General features: G+C 46.2%; 3 protein-coding genes across 7 annotated transcripts in view; 2 read left to right on the forward strand and 1 right to left on the reverse strand.

Moving 5' to 3' along the window:
* LOC122325509 (cdc42-interacting protein 4 homolog) overlaps window positions 1-1,000 on the forward strand; it is a 6,558-nt gene extending 5,558 nt beyond the window's left edge. Inside the window, exons 12-15 of the mRNA XM_043220575.1 lie at window positions 1-103; window positions 169-218; window positions 314-444; window positions 565-1,000. The exon at window positions 1-103 is cut by the window's left edge and continues 19 nt beyond it. Of these exons, the coding sequence (XP_043076510.1) occupies window positions 1-103; window positions 169-218; window positions 314-444; window positions 565-707 (427 nt within the window). The 3' untranslated portion in view covers window positions 708-1,000. The remainder of the gene's footprint in view (window positions 104-168; window positions 219-313; window positions 445-564) is intronic.
* A 661-nt stretch (window positions 1,001-1,661) lies between these two features.
* Window positions 1,662-11,553, reverse strand: LOC122357555 (breast cancer anti-estrogen resistance protein 3 homolog). 5 transcript variants are annotated; one of them, XM_043256992.1, is made up of 16 exons: window positions 11,417-11,553; window positions 11,053-11,152; window positions 10,458-10,563; window positions 10,155-10,356; window positions 7,612-7,645; window positions 7,417-7,533; window positions 6,615-6,758; window positions 6,255-6,532; window positions 5,674-5,756; window positions 5,158-5,429; window positions 4,244-4,591; window positions 3,663-3,778; window positions 3,420-3,591; window positions 3,109-3,220; window positions 2,829-3,014; window positions 1,662-2,169 (listed from the first exon to the last, which is right to left on the reverse strand). In XM_043256992.1, exons 2-16 carry the CDS (start codon window positions 11,140-11,142, stop codon window positions 1,994-1,996), a joined length of 2,436 nt encoding a protein of 811 aa, XP_043112927.1. In that variant the 5' UTR covers window positions 11,143-11,152; window positions 11,417-11,553; the 3' UTR covers window positions 1,662-1,993. The 5 variants fall into 5 exon arrangements, with proteins under 5 accessions (XP_043112927.1, XP_043113090.1, XP_043113006.1 ...); XM_043257155.1 differs by having other exon boundaries at window positions 10,844-11,152; window positions 11,417-11,465; XM_043257071.1 differs by lacking the exon at window positions 11,053-11,152 and having other exon boundaries at window positions 11,417-11,485.
* A 1,218-nt stretch (window positions 11,554-12,771) lies between these two features.
* LOC122349587 (proto-oncogene vav-like) lies at window positions 12,772-21,598 on the forward strand. Its single transcript, XM_043245694.1, has 22 exons — window positions 12,772-13,198; window positions 13,947-14,063; window positions 14,913-15,029; window positions 15,149-15,207; window positions 15,319-15,384; window positions 15,492-15,597; window positions 15,684-15,779; window positions 16,054-16,122; window positions 16,195-16,298; window positions 17,063-17,162; window positions 17,276-17,371; window positions 17,687-17,755; window positions 18,160-18,246; window positions 18,334-18,419; window positions 18,534-18,669; window positions 18,757-18,866; window positions 18,944-19,045; window positions 20,596-20,690; window positions 20,773-20,795; window positions 20,958-21,000; window positions 21,119-21,276; window positions 21,560-21,598. Exons 1-22 carry the CDS (start codon window positions 13,112-13,114, stop codon window positions 21,596-21,598), a joined length of 1,965 nt encoding a protein of 654 aa, XP_043101629.1. The 5' UTR covers window positions 12,772-13,111.
* The last annotated feature ends 568 nt before the right edge of the window (window positions 21,599-22,166 follow it).

Consider the following 22,166-nt stretch of genomic DNA (forward strand, 5'->3'; position numbering starts at 1 on the left):
TGAGCAGAATTCTCAGCTTGGAGATCCGTCCAGCCTTCAGCCTCAGATCACACAGACCGCCCATAACATCGCCAGACTGAGAGGAGAGCTCAACAAATACCAGGTATACACACACACGCACACACACACGCACACACACACACATATAAACAGCGGTGTGTTCTGCAGGGTCAGCTGACTGAAGCCGGCGGCGGGACGCTGCAACACACTCATGTCAGGTCGGTCCGTCGGTCTTTATGTGGGATTGTGTGTGTTGTGAAAAGCTCTCCTGAAGATGGTGTGTTTTAATGTGTGTGTGTGTGTGTGTGTGTAGTCCCGACTACATCACGGTGATGAGCGATCCCAGCGTGTCTCCGTCAGATAACATCTACGAGTGTGAATTTGATGAGGACTTTGACGTGGACGTGCCCATCGGTCAGTGCAAAGCGCTCTACAACTTCGACGGTGAGCCGCTCTCTTCTCTGCTCTCCTCCGGTGTACAGTAAACACGAGACGGTCCGTGAGCATCTGTGTGTGTGTGTGTGTGTGTGTGTGTGTGTGTGTGTGTGTGTGTGTGTGTTTCAGGCAGCAGCGAGGGTGCCGTGTCCATGCATGTGGGCGAGCAGCTGAGCCTGATGCAGGAAGATCAGGGCGACGGCTGGGTCAGAGTTCAGAGGGCCAACGGAGACCTGGGATACGTGCCGGCGTCATATATCCAGATCATCTAGAATCAGCTGATCGTGTGAGCTGTGCTCACGTGACTCCGTCAGTTTTAAAGTCATGGGGACTTGTTTTTACTTTTCGATTTCTTTCTTTTGGTCGTGCATTATGCTGCTTCTGGTGATTTCCTGCACGTTTGCAGTTGTGCAATGGATTTTCTGTTGAGTTTGTTAATTATTGCATGTAGAAGCTCTCAGCTCTCATTGGTGTAACTTCATTACACATAAAAACAGTCAAGTGTGTCCAAACGTGTGCCGAATGATTGCCGTATTTAATAAAAAAAAATCTGTTCAACCCCAAAGAACACTATGAGATCAATACTAGCCTCCACACCATCTGATGGTGTCCACAAGGGCATCCTCCGCTTTAAAACCTCGAGCTGCCAAACATGAGCATTTTCATTTAACAATACGTTACATTTCAAGCCTCCAGAATACTAGGATATGACACGGGCGTCCTGTGATTGTTGATTTAAAGATGTCTGAAAACCAAAAAGAGGCCAGAGCACCAGCGTGAAGAACTCATGGCTTAATTCTTATAGTTTGGTCATACGGTCTCTTTTAAGGCACGTTCACCAAGAATCACCTCTAAAGATGTATTCTGATCTGTTGCTAGTGTCTTTCTGGACGTGACTGGCCGTGAGGTTAAAGGTATGGCTGTTGTTCTTGGTGTGAATAGTTTCCATCTCTGTTAATGTTAAGTGTTTGTTGGGATCGGATGGCGGCTGCTGTTATTGAGTTCCAGTCAGAGAGAAACCACATCCACTCTCACTCAATCCCGTAGGTTTCCCAGGGACTCCACTCATATGAAATCAATACTCCACTATTTTCCTTGTTTTTTTGTTTTGCATTTATTCAATCTGACCATATTCAATTCATTGAGAAGGCCGATTATCTAATCCTGACTATATTAGAAAAACACGAGATGCTCTTTCAGGTTGTTTATAAACTAAACAGACATAGTTTGATATATTAATTTCCATTTTAATCCATTAAGAAATTCAAATATATTCTTTACATATAAAATCAGAAATGCTTTGGTAAGAGAAAGTGTGCCTCTGAAAGTAAGCATATAGATTTAGCAAATTTCACTCAGATATGAAAACAATCACAGCTTCAAAACAACATCATCATGACTGTAAACTAACGCGTGCTGAAATATGGAATTTTCTAGTAAGAGATCCGACACGCTTCACCTCGCGCTCGTGCTCTGGCGTCGGGTCTGTTTTTATCATGTAAATGACAGGAATATAAAGCTCAGAAGTGGCTGGACTTCCCGTGCTCGCCAGCAGAGCTCAAACCTCCGAGCTCCCGTCCGCTTCCAGTTTGTTGGAGAGGACCGTGAGGATCCTGTCGAATTTGGCGTAGCGCTCCTTGCGATCGGCTTTGGCACCCATCTGCCCCCAGAAGAGCCGAAGGGCGAACTCCGTCTGAAACACCTCCAGCAGCTCTGGGATTGGCTCCCATCCGGCTGGGGGAGGAGCAACAGGTCAGTCAGCCAATGAGAACGCTCTGTGTGTCAGCGCTACATAATAAAGCTACTCGCTCAAACTGTGTTTTTTTTTCAGGAAACATACAAATAATAAAAAAAGACATTCTATCACTTCTAGCTTTCTCTCTGATCGTTTCACATTTAACTATGTGGCTCAAATATTCTGATCAGCACTTTCTCATTGGTTCCTCAACTTATTTGTAACAAAACTGCTATTTTGGACAAATTGTAACATTTAGCTATTTTGGGTGATTAACAGACATAAAAATAAAAGGCTTTCTACCTAATCGTTTTCTGTAAATGTAGCTTAAAACGAAGCGCATCTATAAAGATGCTAATTGGCTTGACTTGTTTGTAACTGGTTTCTGGAATCTTTTTCACAAGGAGCCATTTTGGCTCTATTTCAACAATTATAGAAACATACAAAAATTTAGAGACATTGTGTCACTTGTTACTTTCTGAGCGATCAAAACGCTACGTTTCAGACAAGTTAGGGCATGAATATGCTAGGTTCAGTATGTGTAATGCTAGGTTTTAAGTTATGAATAAATACTTTTAAGCGTGTGACTTGCTGTCTCTGTATGCTGGTATGTGTTTGTGACCTGGCTCTCTCTAGTCTCGACCGGGAGTGTGTTTACCGGAGAGCAGGCCGTGAGCGTGCCGCGAGCAGTCGTTAGCGTGTAGCGCGGCGTTGCGTGCCGACTGCAGCAGGTTGTAGAGCAGTTGGCAGCCTCTGTCGGTGGACTCCACGCCGTCTTCTCCCTCCATCAGCCTCAGCAGCGGCACCATGTGAGGAAGAGACAGCGGCCCCGACGCCTCGCCGTCTGCGCACACACACACACACACACACACACACAACACTCGCTGGAAACTCCCTCAGCGTCAGCACCACACACACCCATCACCACAAGCACTCACCGTCGCCCTCGTTCAGGGCCTTCATGAAGGGTTTGAGGCTCTTCTCGAACGCCACGGCGCTGTCCGTGTGATTATGCCTCAGCGCTCTCCATGTCATCTCCAGCCTCGCCACCTGCGACGTTACATATTAACCTTTAAAATCATAGGAAGCGCATCATTTATACAACATTTCATTCCTAAAACATGGTGAAACACGTTTTTTTTTTTAGATTACGCTTCATTTGGAAAACATTTGCAATTTTTAATGTCATCAACTAGGGAAGCATGGTGACGTCTGCTAGTTGAACTTGCACCCCGAGCGTAGGAGGTACCTGCGGCAGCTCGAGCGCCTTCATGACGGCGGAGAAGGCGTACAGGTCGTGTGTGGTGTTACGCAGCTCCTGCGCCAGCTGAATGGTCCTGTGCAGCAGCGTGGCCCTCTGAGCCACCGTCCCCGTACAGCCCAGAAGATCCACCGCCACGCCCAGAGCCAGCGCGTGATGCCTGATGGGAAATCACGGCATGACATCACCACGTCACACGACATCATCATCATCATCAGCGGCAGCACGCACCTCTCCAGCAGGTCCTGTCTGAGCTGGCCTCCGTGCGGCAGAGTGATGAGCTCCAGACCCGTCTCCACTCCCATGATCCTCTTCTGCTCCGCCGTCACCCCCGTGACCCGGGCCACCTGAGGAACATCCGTGTTTGTTCACAGTTAGTCTTAATGAACTGATAAAAGCACTTTCTTTTGCCTTGTTTTCAGCACAAACATCTAAATATTCTCAAATCAAGATGCAGTTACTTGAGATGAGAAATCGCTTCTAGCATGAAGTTTTACGTTCTGAAAAATGCGTGCTTAAAACAAGACAAAAATATGTTGCTTTCGAAGGGAAACGAGATCATTTTAAAGCATAAGCACTTAAAACACACTTAATGTCTTCAAGGATTTCCATTCTCAACTCATTTCATCTTCATTTTATCTTAATTAAAAACACAACATTTTTTATATTATTTTGATATGAATTTAACCCCGATCTCACAGAAATGTACCCTGATGTGTAGTGTGCTACAACTAGCATATAACTATTTTACTTTATTTTAATGCACCTAGGTTTCTTTCCTTTCATCTTTGAGAGGATGTAGTCTGTGGCACCTGGCAGTTGACGCTGAGCATGTGCAGAGCGGTGGTCCTGGCGTCGCTGTCCGTCAGCAGCTCCTTGACCTTCAGCAGGACGCTCTGATCCAGCGGGCGGTTGTTGTCGGGCAGCATGAGCGAGCGGAAGTCGTGGAGCCGGAAGCAGGACGTGGTCTCGGTCAGCGGCCGCTCGAAGCGCCAGTCTCTCTGCTCGTCCTCCACCGCCTCGCTCTCCCGCCGCTCCTCCTCCAGCTTCTGCGCCTCCAGGAAGCCAAAGCTGGTCTCGGTGAGACGCGCGCGGCTGGTCCATCGCTCCTGAGCACGGAGCCGCGCCGCGTGACCTTTGGGCAGCATGGTGATGGGGACCTGCTCGGGGTGAAAGGTCAGTCTGTTAACACACTCTACTTCTGTTTCTTGGAAACCGCACGAAACCATTTGCAACCAGCTTCACTTTCTAATCTGATTCTACTAATAATCCGTATTGACTTGCATTAACAAAAATATGACATGCAGTGATACGAAGAAACAATAAACTTTGCGTTCGCTTGCAAAGCGTTTGCATTTCTCCAAAAAATGTTGCCTTCGCTCATAAACCTCTTACACTGTCCCAAAAAAACATTGCTAAATGTTTGCGTTTCCCACAAAAAACTATATGTCATGTTTTCTCCCAAGAAACTTGGCAAATCTACAGCTTTACCAGAATTAACTTTTCTTTTACTTGCAAATTTTTGGGCTTTACCTTTCTTTTACTCACAAAAATTGATATAATGCAATACTTTTCAGAGAAAATGCTAAAGTTTTGATAGATATAACAACACCGGAATATGTTTTTTTCATCTCATCTCATATTTGTTCCTATGGCTGTGCTCCTGCTGATATAATTAGAATTAATGAGGTAAGTGTGTCTGTCTTGTTGGCCCGTGACCTCTCACCTGCGGCACCAGCTCACCATAGAGGCCGGAGGAATCGGACTCAGGGGCGGACGCAGTCGGGGTGAAGACGATGGAGATCCGCAGCGGTTTGGGAGGAGCTCGTGAATGCAGCTGTCCATCAGAGCCACGCAGAGGACAGCCGCCGAGACTCGACTGACTGGGCGGAGCGGCACAGGAAGCGGCTGGGCTTAGGACAGGCTCACTTCCTGTGCGGAACACCGGGGAGACGGGGGCGGGGCTAGAGTCCTGTGACGGACAGCTCTGTGGGACACCTGTGGGACATCAACAAACCATTCTGAGAGATGATCGGTTCTCAGAGAATTAATATGTGTGTGTGTGTGTGTGTGAGTGTGAGTGTGTGTGTGAGTGAGTGTGTGTGTGTGAGTGAGTGTGTGTGTGTGTGTGAGTGAGTGTGTGTGTGAGTGTGAGTGTGTGTGTGAGTGTGTGTGTGAGTGAGTGTGTGAGTGTGTGTGTGTGAGTGTGAGTGTGTGAGTGTGAGTGTGTGAGTGTGTGTACCTGTGCGGAGGTTGCTGTCAGATTGAGCAGACTGTAGTGGCGGTCTCCCCACTGTCTCCAGATTAGCAGGCTGACTGCCGCTCCTATCACACACACACACACACACACGCACACACATCACTGTTACCATGACATCTATACACACACATGTTACTATAACAACCACACTCACACTAACACTGTTATTATGGTAAAACACACAAACTACACCGTTGCTATAACAACCAACACTTTTACTATGGAAACAGTATGGTGTGTGTGTGTGTGTCTGTGTGTGTGTGTGTGTGTCTGAGTGTGTGTGTGTGTCTGAGTGTGTGTGTGTGTCTGAGTGTGTGTGTGTGTGTCTGAGTGTGTGTCTGTGTGTCTGAGTGAGTGTGTGTGTGTGTGTGTGTCTGTGTGTCTGAGTGAGTGTGTCTGTGTGTCTGAGTGAGTGTGTCTGTGTGTCTGAGTGTGTGTGTCTGTGTGTCTGAGTGAGTGTGTGTGTGTCTGAGTGAGTGTGTGTGTGTGTCTGAGTGAGTGTGTGTGTGTGTCTGAGTGAGTGTGTGTGTGTCTGAGTGAGTGTGTGTGTGTGTGTGTGTTACCTGAGCAGGTTGTTGCTGTTGACCTGCAGTGTATCTTTCTGAGAGGAGCTCAGGCTCCGCCTCTTGCTCTGAGCCCGTGACAGGAGGGAGGAGCTTGACGACCTCGCAGCCTGGCGCTCGCTGATGATGCGTAGAGGCAGAGTGCGTGTGATTGGCTGAAAGATGATGGCTCCGGTGGAATGCGAGATGGGACGCCGCCCGCCGACGTGAAAGCGAATTAATGCTGGAATATTATCAAACTGCTCGTTCTCAAACTGAAAGAGCTCCCGAGTGTAACCCTGCACACACACACACACACACACACACACACATCAGACTCAGCGTCTGGCAGAAGGGAGAGGCGCTGACAGGATGCTCTACCTGTTTGGGTCGCAGCACGATGCGTATGATCTTGAAGTGCATGGGTTGATTTCTCCACATACAGCTCAGGACGTATTCACCCGCACTGGAGCTGGAGTCACGCACCAGAAACTCCCCGTCTCTACTCAACAACTGCTCCGCTCCCTGAACACACACACACACACACACAGACACACACAGACACACACAGACACACAGACACACACAGACACACAGACACACACACACACACACACACAGACACACACAGACACACACAGACACACACAGACACACAGACAGACATCAAAACACTTTAGAGTCAGCAAATGAGTACATACATAATTTAAAATTTTATCTGTGTGGATTCTCTGTGAGACTGAAGCTCAAGTTCATATCACACCAAACTTCTGATGCTTTTTGTTTTGTTTTTCCCCAAGAAACTCAGAAGTAGACACTTGAACATGGAAACATCTGAGCTTGTGTCAGCTGATCTCACTAAAACATCTCAGGACTGATGATCTCAAGATGCACGAATAGTGCTGAAGGATTCTGAAGGAGCTGCAAGAACACTACAGCTCTGGATGACATGAACACACACACACACACACACACAGACAGACACACACAGACACAGACAGACACAGACACACACTCACACACACACACAGACAGACACACACTCACACACACACACAGACAGACACACACTCACACACACACACACACTCACACACACACACACACACACACACAGACACACACACACAGACACACACTCACTCACACACAGACACACACACACAGACACACACAGACACACCTCGCGCTGCCGCTGTCCGTGATACCAGGCGTGACTCCTCAGATCCTCAGTGCTGAGTTTGAGCTCCTCCTCCAGCTCCTTCTTCAGAGAGTCCATGTCCTTCAGGCCTGAGAACACTTCAGGAACGTCACAGATACAGTGAAGACTGTCCTTCTCAGGAGAACTATCAGGTCAAACTCTAAGACGTTCTCTCACCTGACTGATGAAGGCCGTCACACTCTTCCTCCTGCTGCAAAACAGAGCAGAACACGAGTGTGTGTGTGTGTGTGTGTGTGTGTGTGTGTTACTTCCTCTACAAAACAACACAACATCTGTAATATTTACATTTCAGCGCTTCAGACGTTTTTAGTGCATTCAAGGTGAACATATTAGTTGATTTATAATGTCGCTATAAACACTTTTGGTGGAAAACAATCTTACATGACATTTTTGATCAGAAAAAAATCAGTTAATTTAGATGTTTATTTAAAGTGAGACGTTACAGAAACACATTGCATTTCTTGTCTTCTTTCAGACGAGTGGAAAGAAAACACCACCCAGTTATTCTGTCCTATGTGTTCTTATATCTCATTATACTCAGCACGATGAAAAGTATTAGTGTTTTACGCGACGCTAACAGTGTTTGAAGATTTCTAAGCTAGCTTTGTTCAGATAAATATTCTGGAAGTTAACGCAAGGTTGTGTGCATTTAGAAAACCTGCCGAACGGTCGTCATAATGAGCGGGTTTTAGACGAGCGAGAACGTTTCCCAAAGCGTACAGGATATTTTCATTGCACAATATCCTCTAAAGATCATTTTCTCTGGTCGTGAGGCTTTATCCTGACTATAACCCTGCTCAACCTGTGGTGTCCTGCCTGTATTTTATTTGTGCGGTTGCCGTGGTAACAGACACATCTGGAGAGCAGAAACAATGCCGAAAAACGGTGACGCTGTAGAGCATCGGAAGAGAGGTTCCTAAGGTGATCCTAGGGGACACCGAGCTCTCCTGACACCCAGGTGTTTCCCAACATCACTTTAATGACGCTTCCTTCCCATCGAGCGGCCAAACCCGCCGCATTGTGTCCTCTGGACATCAGGGGCCGTCCTGGGATCGGTCGCCATGGAGACGGAAGTTAGGGCCCTTCCTGACCTTCTGGATTCAAGGTCGGCTCTGTCAGACCCCCCCACTACAGTCCACACCCCTCACTTTAAAGCCCTTTGCTCTAGCTCTGTCCTGATGACTGAGATCGAACAAAAGCGTTCCTGTCATATGAACTGAATATCAGTTATGTATAACATGCATAAGACAAACCCCCAGGAAGTGCATGCAGTTCATTAATATTGTAACAAAGACAAAGCGAAATAAAGTGATGTTATTTTGGAGAACACGCGCCATATAAAGTATGGGTTCTAGGTGTGTTTCCAGAGTCAAACACACTCGAGTTCTCCCCGCAACAAAGTCACACACCACAGCTGGATTAGACGCGAACTTACTCCGAGCAGCTCCACAGCAGGAACCAAAGGTCCGGCCGCGGGATAATCATTAACGGCGTCCGCAGACTCACCTGAAAGCGCGAGCAGCCACGGTTACCGGCGGTCCTCCGCGCGAGCTCAGCGCGACGACGAGTTCGCACACGCTCCGCCGCGCGCACGCGCACGCGCCGCTACCCCTCGCGCATTCCTCGCATTCCGCGCGCACTCACCTGTCCGGCGCCGCGCGAGGCCCCCGGAGTCCCGCCAAGCCGCAGACAGAGGCGGGTCTGTGCCGGCTCGACCCGCTCACGCCCCGCTCGGCTGCGTCACGGAGGCACGCGTTGCGCAAGGCGGTTTGCGCGTTCACACGGAAGAATGCCGAGTGCGCGCTGAGACATGTTTCTAAACCTGACTAAACACTGAGAGAGTTCACTTGTGTACCTTTTGTAGGGACTACATGTTTTTTTTTCCCTCAAATGAGCATTTGTATATATTTATTCATTTAGAAAGCAAAAAAATAAACTTTTAAAAGTAACTCGTTTTTTAGGCTATTGAAGGGTAAAGTGTGTGGGGTACGTTGTCACAGCGGAAACTGCTAAACTACACGTAAACAAAACAGTTTAGGGATAATTGAGGAAAGACGCATTACGTGTTTTTAAGAAAGCTTTACAGGGCTAGTTCTAATTTCATTATATTCAGATGGTTCTTTAGAATATGCTAATTCAAGACTTTGGGTTTGAAACCAAAAAAGCTAGTCTTTCTAAAAACAAAAAGAGAGGCGTGCTCTGATTGGCCAGCTACCCAGTGCGCTGTGATTGGCTAACAAATGCCTCATTTGTAATGGCTTGTATTGTATTAGTAATAATCACTGATTACGATGACTTATACCGTCTTTTTATGTGTTGCGTTGAAAACATAACATCATGTCTGCATCCGTGAACGAGAAACAACAAGCACTAACTTCACCCTTCGTTTGAATAGCGAGAAGGAGGTTGTTTTAATACGACTTACTTAAAGTACAGCCAGAATATCAGCCCCGCCTTCTTTCTTTGAGTAAACATTTGGGCGGAGCTATGCAAATAAACACACTCTGTGACGTAGAGAAGTGTTTAAGGGGGGTGTGGACAAATCATAGCTTTTCTAAAGATTATCTCTTTGGTTTTGAGACTTTTATATATTAATATATTAATATTTTACTCACCAAAGCTCGTTTTACTTGCATTTGGCACTCGTTGAGTGTGGATGTATGATAATGAGTGTGAACGGGAGACGGTCCTAAGAAAACCTGAGTTTGTGTCTGGTGGAGGGGGTGTGGTCTTCGGGGGTGTGGGAGGGGAGCTGGAGGCAGGAGGCGGAGACTCGCTGGTTGTCACGGCGACGCAGCCGAGGCACAATGCTGTGACGGAAGAGGTCAGCGCTGGGTTTGAGCAGGTCCAGAGACGAGTGCTTGCGGCTCACAGCGTCCCTCATCACCACGGGGTTCTTCTCTGAGGAGAGCGAGAGAGCCAGGTATCAGCCGGAGCAAACCACGAGGACACACTTATCTGTGTGTGTGTGTGTGTGTGTGTGTGTGTGTGTGTGTGTTCACCTTTCTCCGGCTGCTGCTTCTGTAGCTCATTTATGATGGTCGCCCTGTGATCTGGATCTTCAACTCCCATCAGTCTCAGATCATCTTCTGTTACTAATAGGAGACCCTACACACACACACACACACACACACACAAACATAAACATTCGGATGAGTTTGTTTTTGGATCAGATTTGGAGAAATGTGTCGGTTCATCACGGTGAATGGGTGCCGTCAGAATCAGAGTCCGAACGGCTGATAAGAACATCACAATAATCCACAGCTCTCCATCAGTTCACAAAAGATCAAACTGATCCAGCAGTGACCCAATAACTCTTTCTCTCACGTCTAAACCTGTTTAGAGATGTTTAGATTTGCTCTGTGCAGACTTCTCTCCTCATTCAGACCTGAAAGAGGAAGAGTTTTCATGGATGAACTCATATTTTAGTCGTTCGTTTCATCTTTTTCTCATTCTGACGGCACCCGTTCACCGCCGTCTCTCCAGATCAGATGAAGAAACACACTCCTCCAGCTGCACCAGTCTTGCTGTGTGACAAACGTGCAACAATGACTGTGAGAAAACACGCGTTTTAGCACAGCTTTGTGAAACATCAACCTCGAGGCCGTAGGCGTGCTTCTCCAGCGCGCTCGTGTACTGCGCGAGCCCGAGCTGCGTCAGCCAGCGCGCGATCGAGCGAGCGTTCATGAGTCTGAGGCTGCAGAGAAACACAGAAACACAGACCTGATGCGCATGGATCAACAATGCAATCACTTAACAACTTTTATTTAGCTTTATCGCATGTTAAAATGCTCATAAACACGCAACAGAACTCCAAGACTCTCTATAAGTCTCTGCTAATCTTATCGTTGCTGTGAGGGACTTTTTGCATTTGCAGAACAGTTTGCTTTTCTGTGAAACTGGAGAATAAAAGGTAAACACAGAATTAAACCTTCAGCCAAACTCTGTCTCAGATTCCTACCTGTGCTGTATTTTCTCGTGTTCCTTCGTCTGTCTTTCTTTCTTTATGTTTCATTCATCTAATATTGTTGAACTCTCTCTCTCTCTCTGTCTCTCTCTCTCTGTCTCTCTCTCTCTCTCTCTCTCACTGATGGAGGCACCTGAGGCGCTGCGTTCTGATTGGCCGCTGCAGCCGCTGTCCTCTCTCTCGGCCAATCACAGCGCCGGAATCCGGGCGCGCGGCGGTCTGCAGGTTCAGACACATTCAGACTTTCTCAGAATCGGTTTCTGCTCCGGTTGTGTGAGAAAGCATCTGCTAACGACCCTCTAACCGCTCCGACGAGATTACGATCATTCCGTGCTCGTGGGTTTGACTTCCAGGTAAATTATAAACCATGATAGGCCCGAGAGGGGCTCTTTTAGCTCTGATGCGAATCTTTATGCAATAAATAAATGAAAAAATAAAATCATTATTGCATGTATTAATTTTCAGGGCAATGAAATTATGGAATCTCTTACCAGTGTCATTAATTAAGATAAAACACGCAAAAAGTATTTTAAAAAGTAGGTAAAAGCACACCTTATAAGTCTGTACTTGTAGGGACTCCAGGAAGAGAAGCGATGCTAGATCATGATCATCCCAGTAAATAAAGAAAATAAACAAGTTGTAGTTTGGTCTTTCCACCAGGAGGTGGAGCTGAGTCCGTTTACCACCACAAACCACCAGGAACTGCTCCATGGCCTGACCTGTTGTTTATTGTTTTCTCCAAACATACTGTGTAGAAACACACTCATCAGAAGTTACTGTAGGAGAAGAAGACGTGTCCCTGTAGCTCACTGGATCCAAGACGCTAGATTTATTTACACAACAAACACTCAACAAACACTGACTAGAACTCCTCAAAGTACAAGACTGAAGGAAAGTGACACATGTTGAGAAGATACTCAACAAATTCAAACAAAATGTCACGTAAAGGTTAGGTGTGACATCGTTTCCCATCATGCATTACACTCTCATACTGGCCTTTGTGTGTGTGTGTGTGTGTGTGTGTGTGTGTGTGTGTGTGTGTGTGTGTGTGTGTGTGTGTGTGTGTGTGTGCATTTCCACGCAACACTGCTCTGCTGCTCTTTGACTGCACATGCTGTGGTTAGTAACACACATTCACACTCATATTACACAGCACACACACACACACACACACACAGTCCTGCATGCACACATTCACACTCAGACAGAGAAACCACACACACACACACACAGAGACTCTAGCAGCAGCACATGCAGGAATATAAACCCCAAATTTTGCAAGTCAAGTGTCAGATGTGTGTGTGTGTGTGTGTGTGTGTGTGTGTGTGACACAGAGGAAAGAGGAAGTTGTGCAGTTGAAAGGCTTCCTCCCCTCTGCAGGGTTGCAGAGCAGCAGCAGCGGCGCGGAGGAGAGAGTGAGAGACACAGACGACGCAGGAGACGCTCGCTGGACATCCTGAAGAAGCAGGAAGACCGCAAAGGTCAAAGGAGAGAGAGAGAGAGAGCGAGAGAGAGAGAGCGAGAGAGAGAGAGAGAGGCTCTCATCGGTGACCTCAGCTCAGTCGCCGGACACTTAGGGACCGCTCGAGCGCTTCAGGACTGAGGTGAGATCGAGTCTGTGCTGGAGACTCAGGGTTCGTCGATCATGGACGTGTCTGGAGGGTTGTAGGTCGCCGCCGATCCGAGGAGATGGAGCTGTGGAGGCAGTGCGCCGGATGGCTGATCCAGTGCCGGGTGCTTCCCGAGAACCACAGAGTCACCTGGGACAGCGCACAGGTGAGCGTTTACCTGCGGAGCGTCCTCCTCGACGAGTCACCATCACTCAGACTTCTGCTGAACACCAGACCCGACCGCCGCTCTTCAGGAGGTCTTCTTTAGTCTTCAGCAGAGGAATGAAGCTCGCTCAGGGCCCGAGGATGAAAGAGCACCGACAGCTAGATTCACAAACGCTTCCCGCAGTCCTCGAGCTCTCATCGAAGCTGAACCGCCGGCAGCAGGCATACAGGGTGTTTATATCAAGGCACACAATCAGTCCTTCTATATCACCGTATGCTCACCTGTGTATGACGTAAAAAGCAATTAATGGAGAACAAAAAAACACAATTTCGTTGAAACCTATTCATTCGCAATAATTTGCTTAATTTCTTTGAGAAAACAGTTTCTAGGCCGTCTTTCTCAGCGTAGGCGTTCGGCCGCATCGAACCGCTTGTGTGTGTGTGTGTGTGTGTGTGTGTGTGTGTTTAACCTCTGGGACATGTTTAAAGGTCCTGTTGTTGTAAAAATGCATTCACTGTCCGGTGTCTGTTGTTTTTATTTGGACTTATGAAAAGAGTTTGTAAATATATGCAAATCGGCGTCGAGTTCTGATGAATCTGAGCGAGAGAAGAATCCTTCTTCAGAATCCTGAAAGGGTTCTGGATTACGGTGCATGGTGTTTACACCGAGGCAGGAAATTCTTCATTATATCCGGCTGTCTAGTCTTCTCTGCAAATGAAGCATGTGTGTGTGTGTGTGTGTGTGACAGGTGTGTGAACTGGCCCATGCGCTCAGAGATGGAGTGTTACTCTGTCAGCTGCTCAACAACCTGCTCCCTCAGTCGGTCAACCTGCGTCAGATCAACCTGCGGCCCCAGATGTCTCAGGTACAGAGACGCTATCTGTGTGATATGAAAATCACCTGATTACCATCAGCTGCTGATCTTAATGGCAAATGAGTGTGTGTGTGTGTGTGTGTGTGTGTGTGTGTGTGTGTGTGTGTGTGTGTGTGTGTGAAAGCAAAAGTCCAAGCTGAACTTGACAAACACTGTGGTCACTGGTCAGCATTTAATGTCACACACACACAGATTTGAGAAAGTTTATTGTGTGTTTCTAATAGGTTTACAGCATTGGTTTTATGTACAGTCTTACATTACACTTCCTTATTCTCAGCTTAACTTCCTCCTCCACACACACACACACACACACGCACACACACACACACACACGCACACACACACACACACACGCACGCCCGCAGCACAAGGCTGTGACTCAGGAAGTACTTTAAATGCAGATGTAGATGCCGTGTCTCACACACACTGCTATGACTGTAAGATATTACTGTTAGCTGCAGACATCACACACTGAGAAACATATGAAACCAGGTCTTTCTAATAACTACATGTAATACACATTGTGTAATCGGATTACAATTTATTTACAATTGCTATTTAAAACAGTAATCTGACTAGATTTCATGATCAGGTATTATTAATTATTAACAGTAATTGTTCATCATGCACTGATTTGCCTTCATCCGTCTCTTCTCTCTTTTATGAAACGGTTCTGATTACGATTTCCATTGAGTCATGGATTACAGCTTTAAAGTAATCTGTGTATCTCACAATGATTAGTGTGTGTGTGTGTCTCTGTGTGTGTGTGTGTGTGTGTGTGTGTGTGTGTGTGTGTGTGTNNGTGTGTGTGTGTGTGTGTGTGTCTCTGTGTGTGTGTAGTTCTTGTGTCTGAAGAACATCAGGACGTTCCTGTGCGCCTGTCAGGAGAAATTTGGCATGAGGAAGAACGAGCTCTTCGAGGCCTTCGACCTGTTTGACGTCAGGGACTTTGCGAAGGTCTGACCTCTCAGAGAATGTTTGACGATGAAGATGATGATGATGATGATGATGATGATGATGATGATAATGATAATGATGATGATGATGTAATGCTAACGAACGCTCATGATCAACAGGTGATCGACACGCTGTCCATACTGTCACAGACACAGCTGGCCCTGCAGAGAGGATTCCGGTAACACACACACACACACAGAGACACACACACACACACACAGAGACACACACACACACACAGAGTCAGTCACGGTTTACTCACTCCAGACTGTTTGTTGTTTCACTGCAGACCGTTTCCTGATGAAGCATGTGTCGGAGATGATGACATCTACACCGGCCTCTCAGACCAGATCGAGTGAGTGTGTGTGTGTGTGTGTCGCTGTGTGTGTGTGTGTTTGTGTGTGTTAGCACAATATGTAAATAAGCGAATAAAGTTGCATTGAAGAACTGACTGTCTCTCAGTGACACGGTGGAGGAAGATGATGATCTTTATGACTGTGTGGAGGAAGACGAGAATGAAGGAGATGATATTTATGAAGATCTAATGAGGACAGAAGAACCAGAAACAGTGAGACACACACACACACACACACACACAAACACACACACACACACGATACACACAGAGAGCTTACAGAACCGTCTGTCTGTCAGCAGCAGAAGGTTGAAGTGGACAAGAGGAGCTGCTGTCTTCAGGAGATCAGACAGACAGAGGAGAAATACACAAACACACTGGAATCAATACTTCAGGTAACACACTCACACACACTCACACACACACACACTCACACACATACACACACACACACACTCACACACACACACTCACACACACACTCACACACACACACACTCGCCGGGCCGCTGTGATGTGCAGGTGCTGTGGTTTACTGATTCTCTCACAGTCTCATCTGACAATGTCAGTCAACCCGAAAGTGAAAGCGTTTGAGCGGCAGGCTCTCTTCAACCACGAGCACGTGACTCACACACACACGTCCTGTTGTGTTTGTTTGTGTGTCCGCAGCACTTTCTGAAACCGCTGCAGCCCTTCCTGCAGCCCGTGGACATCGAGAACATCTTCATCAATGTTCAGGTGAGTCTCTGTGCCGTCATCGTCATCACCGGCTCATCCAATCCGCTCACTAATCCACGTCCTCTCCCTCAGGATCTGGCCGAGACCCACCGCTCTCTTCTTCACGAGCTGCAGGAGTCCATTCTTCACCTACGAGCCGAGAACCTCCATCAGATCTTCATCGACTACAAGGAGAGGTACGACACAACTCTTAAAGCCATGGCTTGAGCGTTCAGCTTAAATGAATCATTAATTCAACTGATTCATTCAGGAACAAAACTAGATCTAAATGTATATTAGTTACTGAATCGTTTATTTCAGTGGTTCGTTCAAGAGTGAATTACTGATTCACTGATTCGTTTGTCACTTATAGGCAAGAAACAAGTCTGTCTTCGTGAGTTAGGTATTGAATCATTAATTAATCATTTATTTATTAGTTTAGGAATGCGATAAGTGACTGTCTATATTGAGTCGGTTTATTGAACGACACTGATTCGTTCAGGAATTTAACTGCCTTTATGGAGTTAACACTTACTAACTAAAGTGACTCTGTATATGAACAAGTCATTGAATCATTGATTCTGTTATTCCTCCAAAACATAATTATTTACGTATAAGAAGATGACTCTAAATGAGTCACTGGATCATTCATTTAGTGATTTCAATATTTGTTTGGCAATAAATTCATTTAGAAATAAAAATGTGACTGTATTGAACATCAGTTATGAAACATGAGCAGAAATGTGTGTCCACTTCACTAAAACCAGTCTTACACAACCCGACTGAATCTGACCGGTGACGTAAGAGGAGATTCACACACTAATAGTTTCCTCTTTAAGGTTCATTGCAACATATGTGAATGAAAGGATGTTTTCTGATGGACAGCATGGATCTGTGTGTGTGTGTCTGTGTGTGTATGTGTGTGTGTGTCTGTGTGTGTGTGTGTGTGTGTGTGTGGTAGGCTGTTGCTGTATGGACGTTACTGCAGTCAGGTGGAAGCCGCCACCAAACATCTGGACAAAATCACCAGCACTCATGAAGATGTGAAGATGAAACTGGAGGTCAGAAACACTAAAACCACAGACGCATTTAACCTGATAAAAACAACTCTGTCTAACCGAAAGCCTGCGCTGCAGAACATCAGTGACCTTATTTAGCAAATATATTTATATAGGAGTGCTCGATGCGAGCCAACAGCGGCAGGTTTTCACTCAGAGATCTGCTGATGGTCCCCATGCAGAGAGTCCTGAAGTATCACCTGCTGCTGCAGGTAACACACACACACACACACACACACACACACACTGACATACACACACATGCCTGCACGCACGCACACACACACACACACACACTGACATACATACGCATACACACGCACACACACTGACATACACACACACACACACTGACATACACACACACACACACACACACACACACACACTGACATACACACACACACACACACGCACACACACACACACTGACATACACACACAAACACACTGCAGTGAAAGAGATAAAACGTTAACCCTATTCACCTCTTCATTAATCATTTCCCCAAAACACGTGTTTGTCTCAGGAGCTCATGAAACACACAGTGGACCAGCAAGAGAAGGAAAACCTGCGCACCGCTCTGGATGCCATGAGGGTGAGTGTGTGTGTGTCTGTGTGTGTGTGTGTGTGTGTGTGTGTGTGAGTGTGTGTGTGTCTGTGTGTGTGTGAGTGAGTGTCTCTGTGTGTGTGTGTGACATTCAGAGGTTCATATGGTGAAGGAACAAGCTTCGTAATGGAGAACATGAAAAATGATCAGTGAATGTAAATAGAGGTGCAGGTTACACGGTGCTCAGGCTTCAGAACTGCTGACCTGAAACACGCCAAAGATTCAGACACAAGTAATGATGCCAAGATATTTCATCCCAACGTTTGTGCACTGAGTCGGAACTGTGTGGGTATTTTGATCAAGATGTGCAGTGACGTGAGAGCACATGAATCTGACTCGTGATTGGATGAATGAACTGATGTGTGTGTGTGTGTGTGTGTGTGTGTGTGTAGGATCTGGCCCAGTGTGTGAACGAGGTGAAGAGAGACAATGAGATCATCCGTCAGATCACGACGTTTCAGCTGTGCATCGAGAACATGGTACAGAGGCACCTGAGAACGATTCGTTTCAGCTCTGATTCTGATTCGTTTGTGTTCGAAGCTGATTCAGACTCTCTCTCTGTTCAGTCTCAGTCTCTGGCGTTATACGGACGACCCAAAATAGATGGAGAATTCAAGATCTGCAGTATGGAGAAGAAATCCAAACAGGACAGGTGTGTGTGTGTCTGTGTGTGTGTTTGATTATAACTGTAAAGATCATGTTAAAGATAACTAGAATTGTAATTATAACTGTGTGTGTGTGTGTGTGTGTGTGTGTGTGTGCGCAGGTACGGCTTTCTCTTCGACAAGGCTCTGTTAGTGTGTAAGAAGCGCAGCGGTGAGAGTCTGGAGCTGAAGGAGCTGATCGAGCTCCAGCATTACCAGCTGAGAGATGAGCCGTCAGGAGAGAAAGACAGCAAGAAGGTCCCTCACCTGCTCTCAGTGCTTCATCATCATCTTCTTCATCATCACACACACCTGTGCCTGACGCTTGACTGTGTGTATTTACAGTGGACACACACCTTCCTGCTGATGGATCTGTACGGCCAGGGCGGCTACGACCTCTACTTCAAGACGCGCGAGCTGAAGAAGAAGTGGCTGGAGCAGTTTGAGATGGCTCTGTGGGTCCATCGCTCTCATATACATGTTAAATGTTTATTTTAATGCGCCAGAAACCATGCATGTGGTACGTTTCCAGGTCCAACATGTGTCCGGAGAACGGCACGGCTAACGGCCACGACTTCCAGATGTACTGCTTTGAGGACACCACCTCGTGTAAAGCCTGCCAGATGCTCCTCAGGTGAACTTCTGCCTCATCTTCTCAGATCAGTCGCTCGGCTGCTCAAACAAGACACCATTAGTTATAGCATCGTAACATTTCAGGAGATAACTTAAACATCCAGAATAAATTATTTCAAAAACAGTTGCAAAAGTCTGGGTTGGTCTCCTCAGTACTTTCTAGACGTCTGATATCGGGAAAGCGATGCAAAGCTGGTCTTTAAGATGCAGTCTCATGTCCGTCTAACTTACGCTCGATCCTCAGCGATGATGAATACAGGTGCATCTACCTCTACGGAGTATGTTACTGAGTATTCATCTTGCAAATGTATCCCAGACGTCTGTTAAAGATCTCTTGATCTGGAAAGCATCCGCTGTTTACAAACGTCTGGCAGACGTCAGTTTTAACCATAAACCTAAACCATAAACATCTAATAGACGTCTGTTTGACATCTAAAAGGAGACGTCCTGTGGACTTACTGCAGATGAGCAAACAACCTAAATAATACGCCTTGCAGATGTACATGTAGACGTCTATTTGACGTCTCGGAGATGGTTCTGCAAAAACCGCATGAATACGTGATGAATGCTTCACTACAGCCCCACAGCGGCTGATCGTCTTTATCAATAATACCTCTCTTAATCAGGCAATGTCTCTCTCAAATGGCATACATTCTGCTGCAATACCTGAAATAAACAGGAAATAATGAATAATGAAACTTAAGTTCAAGAATCTCAGAGACGTCTGTAATTACATCCACAGGACACATTATTTAAAGTGTTTGCAGTAAGTCTACAGGACGTCTCCTTTTAGATGTCAAACAGACATCTATTAGATGTCTTTAAGAGGTTTATGATATAAAACTGACATCTGTAAGACGCCTGCCAGACGTTTGTCGGACAGCAGATGCTTTCCAGATCTTTATGAGATCTTTATCAGACGTACCTGTGCTATCCGGGACATCCACGAGAAGCTTGGGATAATTCAGCAGCATTCACAGCCAGCTAAAGATTACAGTATTTTTCCTGTAGTTCAGAAAGTGAGGCGCCACAGAAGAGCTTTTACTCCACACGGCCGCTTCCAACAGAACACAGCACTTTTTTGGTTTAATTGTTAGTTTTGGATGTTTTCAGCAGCTTGCATTTTTAACTTTTTATTTATTTTAATTTTGGAGCTCTAACATGTTACTTAACCTACTTAACAACTTTACTTATTTTCATTTGGTTTTCAAGCCAACATTTTTCGTTTCCATTCAAGGTTTTCACGTTACGCTCGTATTTAAGGTTTCATTGCAATTAAAGAGAAAGCTCTATTAAGTGTATTTTCAGAATTAGTTGATAATAACCGCGCCGCTTCACAGTTCTGTTTCAGTAAAAGCTTGTTTTAGTCAGAGAGGAAGTTCTGAGCTGTGAGAGTTGCAGCATCGTTTAATTTGACAGAGTTTCATCGAGCTCGTCAAACTCAGAGGATGTAGATGTATCAGGATATGTCTTCTGTGAGATATAAAGAAGGTATACATTTGATAAAGACGTTTTACATGCTGTGTGTGTGTGTGTGTGTGTGTGTTTCAGGGGGATCTTCTATCAGGGATACCGCTGCTCTCGCTGTAAGATGGCCGCTCATAAAGAGTGTCTAGGTCGGGTTCCTGCGTGTGGACGAAACTCTGGTGAGAAAACAGATAAGAGCATGAGACTGTAAGGCGTCGCTCGTTCGCTCGACCTCACATGTGCTTCTCGTTCTCTCCACAGAACTCTCAGGAACTCTCAAGAAGGTCTGTGCCTCCAAATTACACACCTGTCACTTACTTTTGCGATCTTTTAGAAAAACAGAAATCGCTTCTGGTTATTTTAACACGTGACAAACCCAAAGAGAACATAGTTCAGTCACCTGACGGTCCAGTGTTTGTGTGTGTTGTATTTATATGTTGTTTCAGAATAAAACGATGAGGTTGGCGTCTCAAAGACAAGCCAAACCAGGTAAACACACACACACACACACACACACACACACACACACACACACACACACACACACACACACACACACACACACGCGCATGCTCTGTGTCCTCACACACTCGCGTGTCTCCATCAGGTCTGCCGAAGATGGAGGTGTGTGTGGATTATTACGGTCTTCCTCCTCCTCCGCTGGCGTTCGGTCAGCCGCTGCCGCTGTCTGTGGGAGACGTGGTGGAGCTGACCCGCGCCGAAGTGGACCTGCAGTGGTGGGAGGTGAGGGGTCAAGAACACACACACACACACACACACACTCACACACACACACAGACACACACACAGACTCACACACACACACACTCACACACACACAGACACACACACAGACTCACACACACACACACACTCACACACACACACACACACACACACACAGACTCACACACACACACACACTCACAACCTGTAAACACTTCTTTGATCTTCGTAACACAATTTAAGAGGTTTTAGATGTTTTAGCTGAAAACCAGGAGGCTTGTGAGGCTGTCAGGCTGTATGTATGAGACGTGCTCTCCATCAGTGCTCCAACCATAACATGATGAAGCTGAACACAGTCTGAGTGCTCTGCTCGGAGTCAGCCGCGCCACAAGGGTGCGCTGGTTTGGTTCAAATCAAAGAGTAAACCCGTGAAGAAAACACATTGACAGAAGAGTGTGTGCACGGTGCCCCCGAGACACACAGAAGGGACAGATTATTAAACAAAGTCGTTATTTTTATTGTCTTCGCGTGCAAACAGTAGTCTCGTAGCTTCATGATGCTATGGCTGAAGCACTCAGATAAAACACCTTCAGTTGTGAGCTGAAGATGAATGAAGATTTTTACGAGTTTGGAACGACTTGATTAATGAAAAAAATCACGTGACTCTCAGCTGATCTCATCTACCAATAGGAACACAGCACCTACCACAGCATTCAGGTTTTATTCTTCAGCAGCTTTATCACAAGCTCAGGAGAAACCCTCCTCCATCCCCAGCTCCTCCTTTCATTTAATCCGCCTCCTTTATCACGAATAATGTTGCTGGACATCATAAAGTATTATTTCTTCTCTCTCGGCTCATTCACGGCAGGCAGCCTGGGAGGTTCTTTCAGAACAGAACCGCTCCAAACTAAACTGTATATATATATATA

Source organism: Puntigrus tetrazona, chromosome 1 (assembly GCF_018831695.1).
Source record: "Puntigrus tetrazona isolate hp1 chromosome 1, ASM1883169v1, whole genome shotgun sequence".
Lineage (NCBI taxonomy): Eukaryota > Metazoa > Chordata > Actinopteri > Cypriniformes > Cyprinidae > Puntigrus > Puntigrus tetrazona.

Excerpts from the sequence above, each read along its gene's own strand:
- LOC122349587 (XM_043245694.1), top strand. The coding sequence starts at position 13,112 with ATGGAGCTGTGGAGGCAGTGCGCCGGATGGCTGATCCAGTGCCGGGTG. Across the intron at positions 16,299-17,062 it reads TTCATCGACTACAAGGAGAG|GCTGTTGCTGTATGGACGTT; the intron begins GTACGACACAAC and ends TGTGTGTGGTAG. Across the intron at positions 20,796-20,957 it reads TCTCAGGAACTCTCAAGAAG|AATAAAACGATGAGGTTGGC; the intron begins GTCTGTGCCTCC and ends ATGTTGTTTCAG.
- LOC122357555 (XM_043256992.1), bottom strand. The coding sequence starts at position 11,142 with ATGAACGCTCGCTCGATCGCGCGCTGGCTGACGCAGCTCGGGCTCGCG. Across the intron at positions 7,534-7,611 it reads TGACGGCCTTCATCAGTCAG|GTGTTCTCAGGCCTGAAGGA; the intron begins GTGAGAGAACGT and ends GACGTTCCTGAA. Across the intron at positions 3,592-3,662 it reads AGACAGGACCTGCTGGAGAG|GCATCACGCGCTGGCTCTGG; the intron begins GTGCGTGCTGCC and ends ATTTCCCATCAG.